This window comes from Panthera tigris, chromosome C1, assembly GCF_018350195.1.
Source record: "Panthera tigris isolate Pti1 chromosome C1, P.tigris_Pti1_mat1.1, whole genome shotgun sequence".
Taxonomy (NCBI): Eukaryota; Metazoa; Chordata; class Mammalia; order Carnivora; family Felidae; genus Panthera; species Panthera tigris.
The window spans coordinates 14,289,719-14,303,283 of NC_056667.1; the positions used below are offsets into that span (position 1 = coordinate 14,289,719).

Here is a 13,565-nt window from a genome sequence, read left to right on the forward strand (position 1 = left end):
GAATTCGACCCTGTGAACTTGACTCTGACCTCTGCGGTGTGGTACTGGAGCACCAGGTTCGATTCTCCCTGCCTGCACTGGCCCTCCCCGCAGAAAGAGGACATCCTTGCCCTGTGGAACTGAGGGGCCCCGTGACCCACTTCAGCCACTGAAACGTAGGCAGGAGGGAGCTGTATCACTTGTGGCACAATCTTTAAGAGTCAGTCAGATGAGTGTCCTGCTCTGCCCTGAATCAGCAACGTTCCAGATGGAAGTCACTCTGTCACCCCAGGCCCAAGACAGCGTGGACTAAAGCCACCGGGGTGTGCAGTGGACAAGTACTGGGAAACAGGACCCACAGCTTTGCTGCTGTCAGCCATCGAGATGTGGAGGTCATTTGTTACTGCAGCAAAACCCAGTCCATCCCGATGGGAGAGCCACTTACTAACTGTGTGACTAAGCACCAGTCTGACCTGCCTCGCCCAAGTGGGGATAATAATAGCACTTAATCCCTGGGGGCGTCATGAGGGTAAGTGAGATCATCCACATCCAGTGGCTGGCATATTGTAATGGGTCGGTATGTTTGCTGCTATTATCGTTCTTTTTATTACCACGACTTATTCCTACACACAAGGCTGGAGATACACTTTGGCCCTTAATTGCTAGCACCATTCCAGGCAAACAGGAAGACTGGGAATGAGCTGCTTTCGGCAGGGTTCAAGGTCTGAGGTAAAACGCAAGCTGCTGAGGACGTGCCATAAGATCGCGCACTGCGACAAGCGGCTGGGTCTGTGAATCAGCGGCATCTCGTTTAACCAACTCGGGCTGGGAAACAGTCCGGAAGTTCGGGGCAGAGGTATCTGAGCCCGGCTCTGCCATGATCTCTCTGGGTCAGCCAATGCTTCCGAGCCTCGATTTTCTCCCTTAGGGCCTGGCGATGGGGGGATATGGACAGCACCACCGTAGCGATATATGCAGTATAACCCCGACTGTCTGCCTCCCTCCCTCCCCACCTCTGTGTCCTCCCTCTGCCTTGAGTGAGGGCAGCGTCACCTTCCCGACATGACACCTGGCCCCTGCCTCCTTTCCAGCTTCACTGCTCATTACTTTCTCACACTCTGCCCTCCAAAAACACACTGCCTACGCCTCAGTCCCTGTGCTCCTGGGACCTCCACGGTTTCACCTTCTCACCTTCCTTTGACTGGCTAAACATTAGTCACCATTCAAGATGACATCACTCCTCCTCCAGGAAGCCTGGCTGAGCCCTGACTCTGGGGCCCCTAACCCTCTGTCCTCAACATGGAATTCTAGACCATTGTTTTTCAAAGGGTGGGGCTTTGTCTCAACTGCATCACAAGCCCCCAGGGTAGCTGTTAAAAGCACCCACGGCAGGGGGGGGGGGCCCTGGGTGGCTCAGTCGCTTTAAGCATGGCACTTCGGCTCAGGGCACGATCACACGGTTCATGAGTTCGTGAGTTCGAACCCCACATCGGGCTGTCTGCAATCAGCACTGTCCCCCCCTCTCTGCCCCTCTCCTGCTTGCACATATTCTCTCTCTCTTAAAAATAAATAAACGTTAAAAGGAGAAAAGGCACCACTTCCTGGGCCAGAAGCTCTGGGCAGGACGGTAGGAAAGCTGGACCTGGAACAAGCCGTCCAGGGACCCTCTGTATCTTGAGTTGGAGGATTGCACAGATAGGACCTTTCTTGCTCGCCACCCTCAGCAGCTTGTCCAGGGCTTGGGACCTGGAAGGTGCTCAGAAAACGTTTCTTGAGCAGGACCTAATCACTCCAACAAGGACTGGACGTAAACGTATTGCTGCAGTATCTATCCCCCCAATCACTGCCCACATCTACAAAGCCAGCGCGGCATTTTGGCTAAATATTCAGCCAGAGAATAGGCCGATCACCATCAATAATAAAACTTCTGAGATATTAGGACAAATCTGGAATGTCATAAAAATCTCATAAATTTCTGCTCCCACATTGTTCCTGCAGCGACATCTGCACATCCATGATACTAGATAATCTTCCCTTTTAGCTGAGTTTATGGAAGGGGAAACTCAGAGCCTAAAGGGAATAAAATAACTAAAAAGCAAATGTGGTTCTTGAAGCTGTTTTATTTCAATGTATGAGTCCTGGTACAATCAAATCAATTTTACAAAGATTAGATGGATGATACACTCTAATCTCTAGTATTCAGCTTTGTATTATTGTTGGAATGTTCATAAAAATTTGCTGAATCAAAGAGAATACAGTATTTTCCCCAGAGTTATTCAGCTAATTCCCTCTCTAATGTTTACCTGAACTAATCTCCTTATTTAAGTCCCCAAATGTTAATAACTGTTTTGTACGTAAAATGAATAGCCTTCCCAATCATCGTTAATTATCACAGCATTTTACCCCTGCAATTAATTCCATTGTGTGAATTTCAACATCTAAAGCACCACAATGTTGGCTCGGAGTTACGTCTACAATGCTTCCTACATTAGGAAGTGGGAATTCAGATCACAACACTAAATCCAAATGGAACCCTGTCCCCATCACTGACTGCCTACGGGTTAGATACCAGGCCAATCTCTGCCATCCTACCTATGGTCCTGGCCACATTCATGCCTTAGGATGCTAGAAATGACCTTGAGTTGGCGTTCCATGTGAGCCTTCCCAGGCCAGAGGCTGAAGCCATAGATAGTGAAGGGCGAGACACCCACACCGCCCGTCTCACGGATCCACAAATAAATGTCGCCCACGGCTATCTCCTCTCCCAAGACAGGGTGGTTCTTACCCTTATCACCATCACCACCACCTTCTTGTTGTTTTCTTTTTTAATCACCTTCTCCAGTTCACAGATGGTGAGTTTATTTCTGGGAGGTCTGGAGACACTTTCCTAGTAAACACTCAGAAAGCCCCGTTAAGAATTATCTTTACTGCTTTTTTTCAGAAGGAAGGAAGGAACTGGGGCTTGTCAACCATGAGGGGAGGGATGTACTAAGGGCCGTTCAGAGGGATATGGTAGTTGAGTCTGAAGGTGCCACTGGCCAGTGGTACAACCTCGGGTGAGGCAGTCAGCCCTCTGACCTTCTGTTTCTTCTTCTGCGAAACCCTCAGGGGCTTGTGTGCCCATCTTGTCCCGCATCTACTAAGGGCTCAGTGAAAGTTAGACGTTGACCATGTCATTCTGATGTGATCAGTATCAGCCTCCAGCAGCACAGCAGCCAATATTTACTGGCACCTACTATGTGCTAGGGCATTCTTCCAAGTTTTTGATATGTAGCCGTTTGATCCTTGCAACAGCCCTATGACGGGGATACTGCCATTACCCCCATGTAGGAGGTGAAGGAAATGAGGCACAGAGAAGGGAGGTCACCAAGCCTGTGGGGGAAGCCTGGATGGCCTCAGGGCTCAGACGGGGACCTGAGAATAGCAATGTGGTACCTTACACCTGAACTAGAGTAGCAAAGGATCGCCTCAGGGTGTCGAGTGATAAGCTCACCTTGCAGAAATGCAAACCTTGGAGCTAAAAGAAACCTGCACAAAATTTGATCTTGTACTTGTGTAGGTGAAAAAAAAACTGGTGCTGTTGACCAGAGAGGGAAAGCCACATGCCCAGGGCCACACAGACACTTAACAGAATCACGCTGAGACTAGGCTGAGCCTAGGTCTCCTGGCCCAACAGTTGTTAGCTTCCTCTGGGTCTCAGACTCTTCCGGAGCCCACAGGTAGAACCTGGGAGGTCTCTATGGTCCCTAAATTGGAATTAAAAAAATTACACACGTGGAGTATTTTTTGAGGAAAGGGAATATCAGCAATGATGACTGTACTACAGCAAATGATGATGTTTATCAACTAGTTTACTCCATGCGAAGCCTGCTCAGAGCACTCGTATGAACTCATTTGAGCCCTACGAGAGACCTAGAAGGAGGGTGCTATTATTATCCCCATTTTGCAGAAAAGCAAACTGAAGCCCAGAGAAGTTAAATAATTTCCCCAATGTCACATGCCGAGAAGTGGCCATATTAGAACTTGTTTCACAGGGTCCCTGATCTGGCATTACTAGTATTATCAGAACAAATCCTCTGGACGATACGTTTTTTCGGATGATAAGATTTCCAAACAAATAGCTAACAAAACCAAATAGCTCTCCCTTCATCTCAAGGCGTGTGTGTGCATGTGTGTGTATGTGTGTGCGTGCGTGGGCGATACATCCAAAGAATCTGGGCGGTGCTTGTGGTTATGGGAATTGGCCTGGCTCCGGGTGTTTCTTTACTGACCCAGCTCTGGGAGTCAAAACAAGCCGGTTTTCAGGTGATTTCAACAGATCCAGTTTCCCCCTTTCTCAAGGAACCAACCCCTTCCTGGCAGGAGGGCAGCTCCAGCCCTGAACCTGGCTTCAAAGCTAACTTCCCAGTGGGGTTGAACTGGCTCAACCCGGCTGCTCAAAGATAGCCATGGCGGCCCAGACCAAAAGGACGCTGGAAGACGTGCCTGGTTCAAGGAGCCTGCAATTAGGCTGTGACTGGGATTGGCTTTATTGCTCTGGGATCAGATCCTGCGTGAGGTGTTCCCCAAGGAGCTGAGCTCTGGCCAAGTTACCAGGATACTTTCCCTCTGCACACTCCTGACCACACAGAGATAGCAAAGTCGCTCTGCAGCTGGTAGGTATAGGCGGCCGTGGGGGAAGGGAAGGCCTCATATCTACTGAGCACTTGCTCTGTGCCAGCCCCAGGCCAAGCCCTCTACGGGATCCCATTCGTTTTTCACAGTGACCCTGGGAAGACTCTATCCTTACACCCATTCTACAGATAAGAATAGTGTGGTTTAGAGACACGGCGGGGGGGGGGGGGGGGCGGGAAGCACCTGCCCAAGTTCAAAAAGCAGCTGGGTGTCAGAGGTAGGACTTTAATCTAGGCCACTCCAGCCCATGGACAAGACGTCATGAGAGCCTGAGGCGGAGGAGCGGGGTGTTGGGGCCATCAGTGTTAAAGTTATAGACTCACAGGCCTCAGGAATAATCCATTCGACCCCCATTTCCTACAATTGAGGACTGGGGCCCCCGAGAGGGGAAGCGACTTGGTAAGGCCACACAGCAAGTCAGGGCTGCACTGGGACTCTCGGTCCAGTGCTCCTTCCACTTCAACGGACCATCTCTTAATGGGGTGGTGGGGACAGAAGGGGAACCTCTGTTATCCGAAAAGTGCAATTCCTGATTCCTGGCAAGTGGAGCTAGGGTCACAGGGCTCCCTTACTCAGATTCCTCCTCTTTGGTTTCCTTCAGGCTCTCAAGGAACGTCTCTTCAAGGAGATCCAGCTCCCCCACGGGCACTTGGAAGAGGGAGGTCATGTGGCAAATGAGGACTCGGGCCCGTGCATCATAACACCCTTGAAAGAGAGACACAAGGGCAGAGAATCAGTTTGGCCTTTAAGCACAGAGACATTAACAGCGGTGTAACGGATAAAACCCACACCCTGGAAACGTCCTACATGCCCAACCCCAGGGAAGCGGTCCGTTAAACCACAGGACAGACTCCCAGACGGAATAGCGCGCAACAATGAAAACCACTGATCGGGAGTAAGGTGGTCTTTTTCACCAGTCAAATGAGCAAAGATGAGTTTTTTCCAACCCCAGAGCTGTGAAGAAGGTGGTGAAAACAGGTAGGTGCTCGAGGACATCGCTGCTGGGAGTGTGTGTTGATTTTAACCGCCGAGGGCAGCAATTTGACAATATGGATCAAAACCTGAGCACAGTGCACACCCCCAAAATCGTAGAGACAGAAAGGAGAATGGCTGCCGGGGGCTAGGAGAGGGGACAAGGGGAGTCAGTGCTGATGGGGACAGACTTTCAGTTTTGCAGGATGAAAAGAGCTCTGGAGATGGATGGACGGTGGTGGGACCACAACATGGCGAATTGGGGAATGCTACTGAACCATACACTTAAAAGTGGGTAAAATACTAAAGTATATGTTACGTGTATTTTGCCACAATTAACAAAAAGTGGGTGGGAGGAGGTGTGCATCCCCATTGGCCCAGGAATTCCATTTCTGAAACTCTAAATCTTTTTTTTAAGTGTTTATTTTTGAGAGAGAGACAGAGAGAGAGAGAGAGAGAGAGAGAGAGAGAGAGAGACAGAGCACGAGTGGGGGAAGGGGCAGAGAGAGAGGGAGATACAGAATCTGAAGCAGACTACAGGCTCCGAGCTGTCAGCACAGAGCCCGATGCGGGGCTTGAACCACGAACATGATCATGACCTGGGCCAAAGTCAGATGCTCAACCGGCTGAGTCACCCAGGTGCCCCTCTGAAACTCTAAATCTTAAGAAAACAATCCCAGATGTAGAAAACAGTAAGTGAAGGCCCTACTTTATAAGGTGAGAGTGATAACAATCTGGAGACTTCTAACATCAGGGGGTTAGACAGGTAAACCACAGCATGTCCACCCTGTGGAGAATAAGCCATTAAAAAAAAAAAAGATTCCTAAGAAGTTTGTAAATCTGAAAAAAATGCTTATGTAATGAAAGAAATTTTCAAATGGAGAGATTTCTTGATAATATGGCATCAGGGCCCAACTGAGGGAAAAAAAAAAAAAAAACAAAATACTGCATAGGAAAAAGGGAGAGAAATATACCAAATAGGATTTTTTTTCCATCTTTCCAAAATTATCCATAATGAGCTTGGGTTAATTTTCTAATTGGAAAAATTAAGCGATCAAAGGTGGTCTGTCCAAGCTCTATTTATTATAGCCCGGAAGCTTGTAAGAATGCATCAGTATCTGGTTAGTGCAGAGTGGGGGACCTGAGGGTGCCCCATGTCAGAGAGTGACACGGCTCAGCCACCCAAACGAGACTGGGAATACACCCATCCTCCTCCTTCACCCTCACAGCCCAAGGGCCCGGGACCCTTAGTTTATCCAAAAGCAGCTCTAATGCGTCCTTTCCCTGCTTCTTCCCCGCCCCCACCCCATTCCATTGGGAGGGCGGCCTTTCCGACCAGGACAGTCTGGTGGTCCCTGTTCTCTGTAGAGAACCTGGCCACATGGTGAGCTTAGCGGGGCAGCGAGGCCCCTCGGGGTGAGGCATGTCAGCACCTCAAGCCCCCAAACTGCCACCATAGTCTCCTGTCATCCGCTGACACTGGGGCTCCCCTCTGCCTCACCCAACTGGCTCCAAACTCTGGTGGGGACAAGAGGGGTGTTACTCGGACCCCTGAGTGCCACTCCCCCCCACCAAGAGATTCTGGTTCCATAGTGGTGGGACGGGCCCCCGGGGCCTGTCCCTGCAGGTGCACAGCCAGATTTGAGGACCACTGGCCTGGGGGCCGGGAGTCGGAGGCACAGAGCTGCTGTTACTCCTGACTCTGCTCTCGGGTCTCCCTCCCTCAGTCTCCCACTTGCCCTCCTTGATTCTTCCCCAACCCAGAAACAACTCCATGACTGGAGATGGGACTCCAGTCAGGGGTCTCACTGTGCTTTCTTTTTTCTTTGGTGATAATGAAGAAACTGGTCATGACAGAACCAAATCCAAACCCTAACTTGACCTATGAGACCCCCTGGTCAAAGTCCCTGACCTTGCCTTCTAGAATGTTCTTGCTTCAGGGCCTGTGCACTTGCTGTTTCCACTACCTAAAAAGGCTCATTCCTCAGATCTTCATGTGGGGCATCTCCCTATTCAGGTTTCTGTTTATTTTTTAATGTTTATTTTTGAAAGAGAGAGAGAGTGAGCGAGCACGAGTTGGAGAAAGGTAGAGAGAGAGGGAGACACAGAATCTGAAGCAGGTTCCAGGCTCTGAGCTGTCAGCACAGAGCACGGGGCTCGAACCCCACAAACCGTGAGATCATGACCTGAGCGGAAGTCGGATGCTTAACCGACTGAGCCACCCGGGCGGCCCTCAGGTCTCTGTTTAAATCGTCCTGCCCAGAGAGGCCTCCCTGACCATCCCTCCAGCACTCTCCACTCCTTTTCCCTGCATTTCGTTCCGCACAGAGCTTCCTACTGTCTCATATATTCATTTACTTGTTTGTCTCTCCTCCCGAAATATAAATGTTATAAGGGTAACCACTGCTCTATCTTTAGTCCTTAGCATAGTGTTTGCCACAAAGAATAAATGTTCAATGAGTAACTTGACAGATCCGGGTAGGGACCCTCTCTGTGTGTCTGACCCTGGGCAAATAGCACGTCCTCATTCAGGTGGAAAACGGAAGTGGTGAGAGTCACCTCACAAAGTTTTGAGGAGAGGACTCCTGGTCCACGAGCGGCCCCTGATGAATGTCACGGAATTAGACTCCTGCGCTGGGTGTCCGCAGTGTGGGCCATCACATTATACTAAAGTAGCGGTGGCTAGCCTTCAACATGACATAGCCCCCCCCCCAAAGTCCTGAAGTTTCAGCTTCTGTGGAATAGACCAGCTCCTTCCGTGCACTAGGGCACTCAGAGCGAGCCACGATCTGGTAGCCTTTGCCCTGCTGTCCTGGACTGCCTCCTTAGACAAGCAACTGTGTACGTGCTGGGGAACAGACACGTCGTGGCTTGGGATCACTAGGTCAGTTAAAGCCTCACACGGGAGCTCCTCACTTTCTCAAAGGATCAAAGACGACTGCACCCAGGTGATAGTCGAGCTGTGGAAATTAAGCCAGCCTTGGCCATGGGGATTAATTGGTGGCAATCATAATTACCTGCTAATTCATACTCCACTGGTTAAGCCAGCAGTGATTCAGCTTCTGGAATATAGGTTACCAGATGCACAGGAGATTAACCTCCCAAGATATTCTCAGGCACGGGGTTCTGGAACGTCAGCCTCCTGTAAGGGTCACTGGGGGCCAGGCTGCAGGATTTGGGGCTGAGGTTCTTTTAAGGCAGGTGGTGGGCAGTTGGGGAGAGGCAGGAGCCTCCGGCAACCTTGACACTGGGGTTTTCTGGTCTCTGCAGCCAGCTTGCCGGGTGGCCCAAGTTCACTGCCCAAGGGCCCGACTATCCTGCTGTGGAGCTCAGGTCAAACGCCTGGGCCTTGTTCCTGGTTTTTCTTGTTGCCCTACCCCGACATCCAGTCCCGCCAGTGCCGTCAGCTGCACCTCCACAATCTATCCTGAGTCTGACCCTGGCACCCGATTCCCACCACCGCCGCCTGCCGCTGCCCCTGTGACCACCTTCCCTCTTCAACTACCAGCCGTCACGCAGGTACTCATCTCACTCTTGCCAGCACTGTACTTGCCACACAGCAGCCAGAAGGGCAAAGTCATACGGCAGATCGCGCTCTCTCCCCAACTAAAAATTCTCCCAGTGCACTCAGAATGAAATCCACACTTCCTCCCCTGGTCCACAAGGCTGTACATTAGCTGGCCCCTAGCCACCCTCCCTCTCCCGCATCACTTTCCACTGATTCCTGTGTCATGCACCAGTATCTGGCCCAACAGGAAGGCAAGCTCTTTCCCACCCCAGGGCCTTTGCGCTTGCTTTTCTAACTCGAAAGCTCCTCTCCCGGAGCTCTGCCAGGCTGGTCCCTTCTCATCACTCAGGTTGCAAATATCACCTCCTTAGAGAAGCCATCAGCCTCTAAAGTACAGCAACCCGCTTCTGGTCATGCTGTCCCCACCCCCGGTTCCCACCACTGTTGGATCCGTGGATAGAGTTATTGTCCGGCTCTCCCCACCAGAGAGTCAGGCCCACGAGGGCAGAAACCTTGGCTTTGTTCCTTGTCTCCCAGTGCCCTGGACGATGCTCGGCAATTAGTAAGACGTGTTGGCTCATTAACTAACTGAAGCTCTCCCTTGTCTGCCAGGATTCTCTGACATGCCCACTCTTTTCTGCTTCCTGCCTCCAGCCGAGACTTATTCCCTGTTTCCAGGACCATCTGAGTCCTGCTTCCCCAGGAGACAAAGGAGACAGCGGGTTTACTGAGTAAGGCCTCTCTCCTCCTCTGGGTAGGGTCATCTCTTACAGTGATGAATTACTCTCGAATGTCAAAGTCTTCACAGCGCCTAGCATACTCTCTCGGACCTGTTTATCACTCAGTTCCTTCCTTAAGTGCTGCCTCCTCTGAGAAGTCCTCCCTGACTCTACTGCTTTTTATCCCTTTATCAGGAGGTATTTTCTTATCACCATTTAAAGCTTAATTTTTAGTTTTATTTATTTATCTATTCATTTTTAAGTTTATTTATTTTGAGAGATGGGGGAGCAGAGAGAGAGGGGGAGAGAGAGAGAGAGAGAGAGAGAGAGAGAGAATCCCAAGCAGGCTCCACACCATCAATGCAGAGCCAGGCATGGGGTTCGAACCCACAAACCGTGAGATCATGACCTGAGCTGAAATCAAGAGTTGGAGGCTTAACCAACTGAGCCACCCAGGCACCCCCTATCTATTTATTTTTTAATGTGCATTTAGTTTGAGAGAAAGAGAGCGCATGCAAGTGCGGGAGGGGTGGAGACAGAGAGAGAATCCCAAGCAGGCTCCACGCTGTCAGCACGGAGCCTGACGCGGGGCCCAAACCCACAAACAGTGAGATCATGACATGAGCCGAGATCGAGAGTTGGACGCTCACCGACTAAGCCACCCGGGCGCCCCTAAAACTTTTCAATTTGCCTACTAGTTTATCATTTTTGTCTCTCCTTCTACGAAATAAGCTATAAATTCATTGTACATCCCTAGCACCTAGCTCTGTGCCTAAAACCAAGCAGATGTGTAATTATCTTTGTAAGAGTGAAGAATGGAGTATTGTAGGAATGAACGAACGAGCGAACGAACGGATCTCAGTTGGGAGAGGTCCAAAATAGGGGAGCATAATTATGCTGGAAGAGATTCGTATCCCCTTCTGGCAGAAACACCCTGCGATTAATAATCATATTCATACTAGAAGCTTCATGTATGCACTGCTCACTCGAAACCACACTTGGTGCTGCCCTCCACATGCACTGATTCCCTGAACCCTCACAGCCACTACAGGAGGCAGCTGCTATGGTATCTCCATTTAATCAAAGAGGAAACAGAGGCACAGAGAGCTTGGTCGCTTGCCCCGGGTCGCCCAGCTGGTGAGTGGTGAAGCGGGCAGTCTGGCTGCAGAGGCTGTGCCCTTGTCCTGGCCCAGAACACAGGAGTCGCAGCTGAGACAGCAAAACACGGTCTTGACGCACCTCCCAAGCTGACACATGGCTTTTGGCTTCCGCTCCTCCCTCCTGGCCTCCCCTCGAATCTGTGTCAGGCTTTGATCTTCCCCAGCCTGCCTGGCAGTGGGCAGTGGGACCCCACGACCACCCCGGCTGCTCCTGTCCCAGTCCAGCGTCTGGGCTGGCACTTCTGGAAACCCACCCAAAGGACTAAGGCCAGAGAAGCTGGTCTCCTGAGGTCCCTTCCAGCTCAGAGATCTAAGGGTCAGCCCCAGGGTACCTGTCCCCACCCTCACCGTCCCCCCACCCTCTCTGGGAGGAACCTGCAAAAGTCCAAGGTCAGATGGGCTTGGAGCAGCCCCAGGGCAGCCTCTGCACCCCCACCTCTCGGGACCTCAGGAGACGGGAATCTCCAAGTCAGTGAGCATGTGAATGCAGATGTGGTGACCTGCGGTCTTGAGACCCACAATGGGAGGTCACAGGGGAGCTGGTGAAAATTCAGATCTCCAGGCCCCACGTGCAGGTCTGGCATGGGGCTCAGGAATCTGCACCTTTAACAGGCTCCCCAGGCAATCCTCGAGCAGGTGGTCCCCACTATGAGAAATACAGAGGGGGCGTCCTGGTCTGAGAAGGTCTGGGCACCCTGATGCCCAGAGGCAGGGGCATGATCAAGATGGCCCCTTGTGCTACCTGGGCGGGAAGGAAAATCATTGTCCACGGCACCCCTACTAAAGTGCCAGGTATCACCACCCCAGGAGCTTGCACGTGTGATTGGCCGCCCTCCCAACGGTCTTAGGAGCTTGGAATGATGATGCTCAGCTTTGTACAAGAGGGAAGCCCAGAAGCAGGGAAACTTTCTAAGTCACTCATCTGAGAGAGTGATGGAGCCTGGATAACGATGCGGGGCTTATCTGATGCCGTTTCTGTTCATTACACTGTGGCTTTTTTTTTTTTTTAATGTTTATTCATTTTTGGAGAGAGAGCATTCACAGGGGAGGGGCAGAGAGAGAGGGAGACACAGGATCTGAAGCAGGCTCCAGGCGCTGAGCTGTCAAGCACTGAGCCCGATGCGGGGCTCAAACTCATGAACCACGAGATCATGACCTGAGCCGAGGTTGGATGCCTCACCAACTGAGCCACCCAGGCGCCCCTCTGTGCCTGTCTTTTAAAGGCAAATCTAGGGGCGCCTGGGTGGCTCAGTCGGTTAAGCGTCCGACTTCGGCTCAGGTCATGATCTTGCGGTTCGTGAGTTCGAGCCCCGCGTTGGGCTCTGTGCTGACAGCTCAGCGCCTGGAGCCTGTTTCCGATTCTGTGTCTCCCTCTCTCTCTGACCCCCCCCCCCCCGCTCATGCTCTGTCTCTCTCTGTCTTAAAAATAAATAAACGTTTAAAAAAAAAAAAGGCAAATCGACTACGGAGTGAGTTTGGGGGTTCTAGGGCAATCCCGTGAGGTCAGCGACAAACCCTATTTTCCGTGTTCCGTGTTCAGGGGTATGTAGCGTGTGCACACAATTCCAGGCATGGCCCTAGGCCATGGTCCACAAGCACATATAAAGGTGACAAATCACCCTGTTCTTTAGATAATCTTGGTGTGGTGGTCGGTGGCGGGGGGGAGGGGGGGGAGCGGGGGCGGGGGTGGGTGGGTAGTGACGGGCTGGTGTGGGGAACCTAGGGATCTCAGCTCTGCCACCAGGGGGCAGGAGCGTGCCAGCCCCCACACCGCTGCTGAGCAGCCCCAGTGCCCACCTCAGACACATAACCACGTACTGCGGAACCCCTTGGTGCCCAGCTGGTCCCTCTGGCCGAGGAAGAGCAAGGGGCGTGTCTGAAGTCACCCAGGGTGTTCATGACAGAGCCAGGGGCCAGAACCCGCCCTTCTGGGCTCCTTCCTCCCCCAGCATCTCCCAAGAGAGAAGCTACTGCATTTTGCACGTCATTGTCCAGCGTTGTCCTGGGCACCAGAGGCCAAGCAGCACCTCTGGAACGCGGTGCGAAATGCGGCTGCACCCCAGGTCTTGTAATAACAAGGCTGCCCTCCCCACGTTTTCTTTTTTCTTTTTTTAATTTATTTTTGGGAGAGACAGAGAAAGACAGAACTTCTTATGCGAAGACCCCGGCTAAGAAGTCAGGACAGGAGGTACTACCCTGCTAGTGTCCACACCGTGCACCGTGTTAGGCAGGCCGGGGGCTTGTTCACTCCTCTCCCGAGGGTCTGAGGACACACGTCTCAGGCTGTACACATACAACTGTCACTCAGCCTGCTGTGCCAGCATCCCCTCAACTGACTGACTTAAAAAATTTTTTTTTAATGTTTATTTATTTTTGAGACAGAGAGAGACAGAGCATGAACAGGGGAGGGTCAGAGAGAGAGGGAGACACAGAATCCGAAGCAGGCTCCAGGCTCTGAGCTGTCAGCACAGAGCCCGACATGGGGCTCGAACCCACGGACCGCGAGATCGTGACCTGAGCCGAAGTCGGACGCTTAACCGACTGAGCCACCCA

The 13,565-nt window shown here is 51.7% G+C and overlaps 1 protein-coding gene across 11 annotated transcripts in view; it reads right to left on the reverse strand.

Annotated features, from left to right (window-relative positions):
* Positions 1-13,565, reverse strand: part of TMCO4 (transmembrane and coiled-coil domains 4) — a 94,491-nt gene that overhangs the window by 52,752 nt on the left and 28,174 nt on the right. For all 11 annotated transcript variants that reach the window (XR_006221543.1, XR_006221544.1, XR_006221541.1 and 8 more), the window contains exon 7: positions 5,226-5,358. Coding sequence is in view for 6 of the 11 variants with exons in the window: in XM_042997452.1 (XP_042853386.1) it covers positions 5,226-5,358 (133 nt within the window). In the remaining 5 variants the exon portion in view is untranslated. The remainder of the gene's footprint in view (positions 1-5,225; positions 5,359-13,565) is intronic.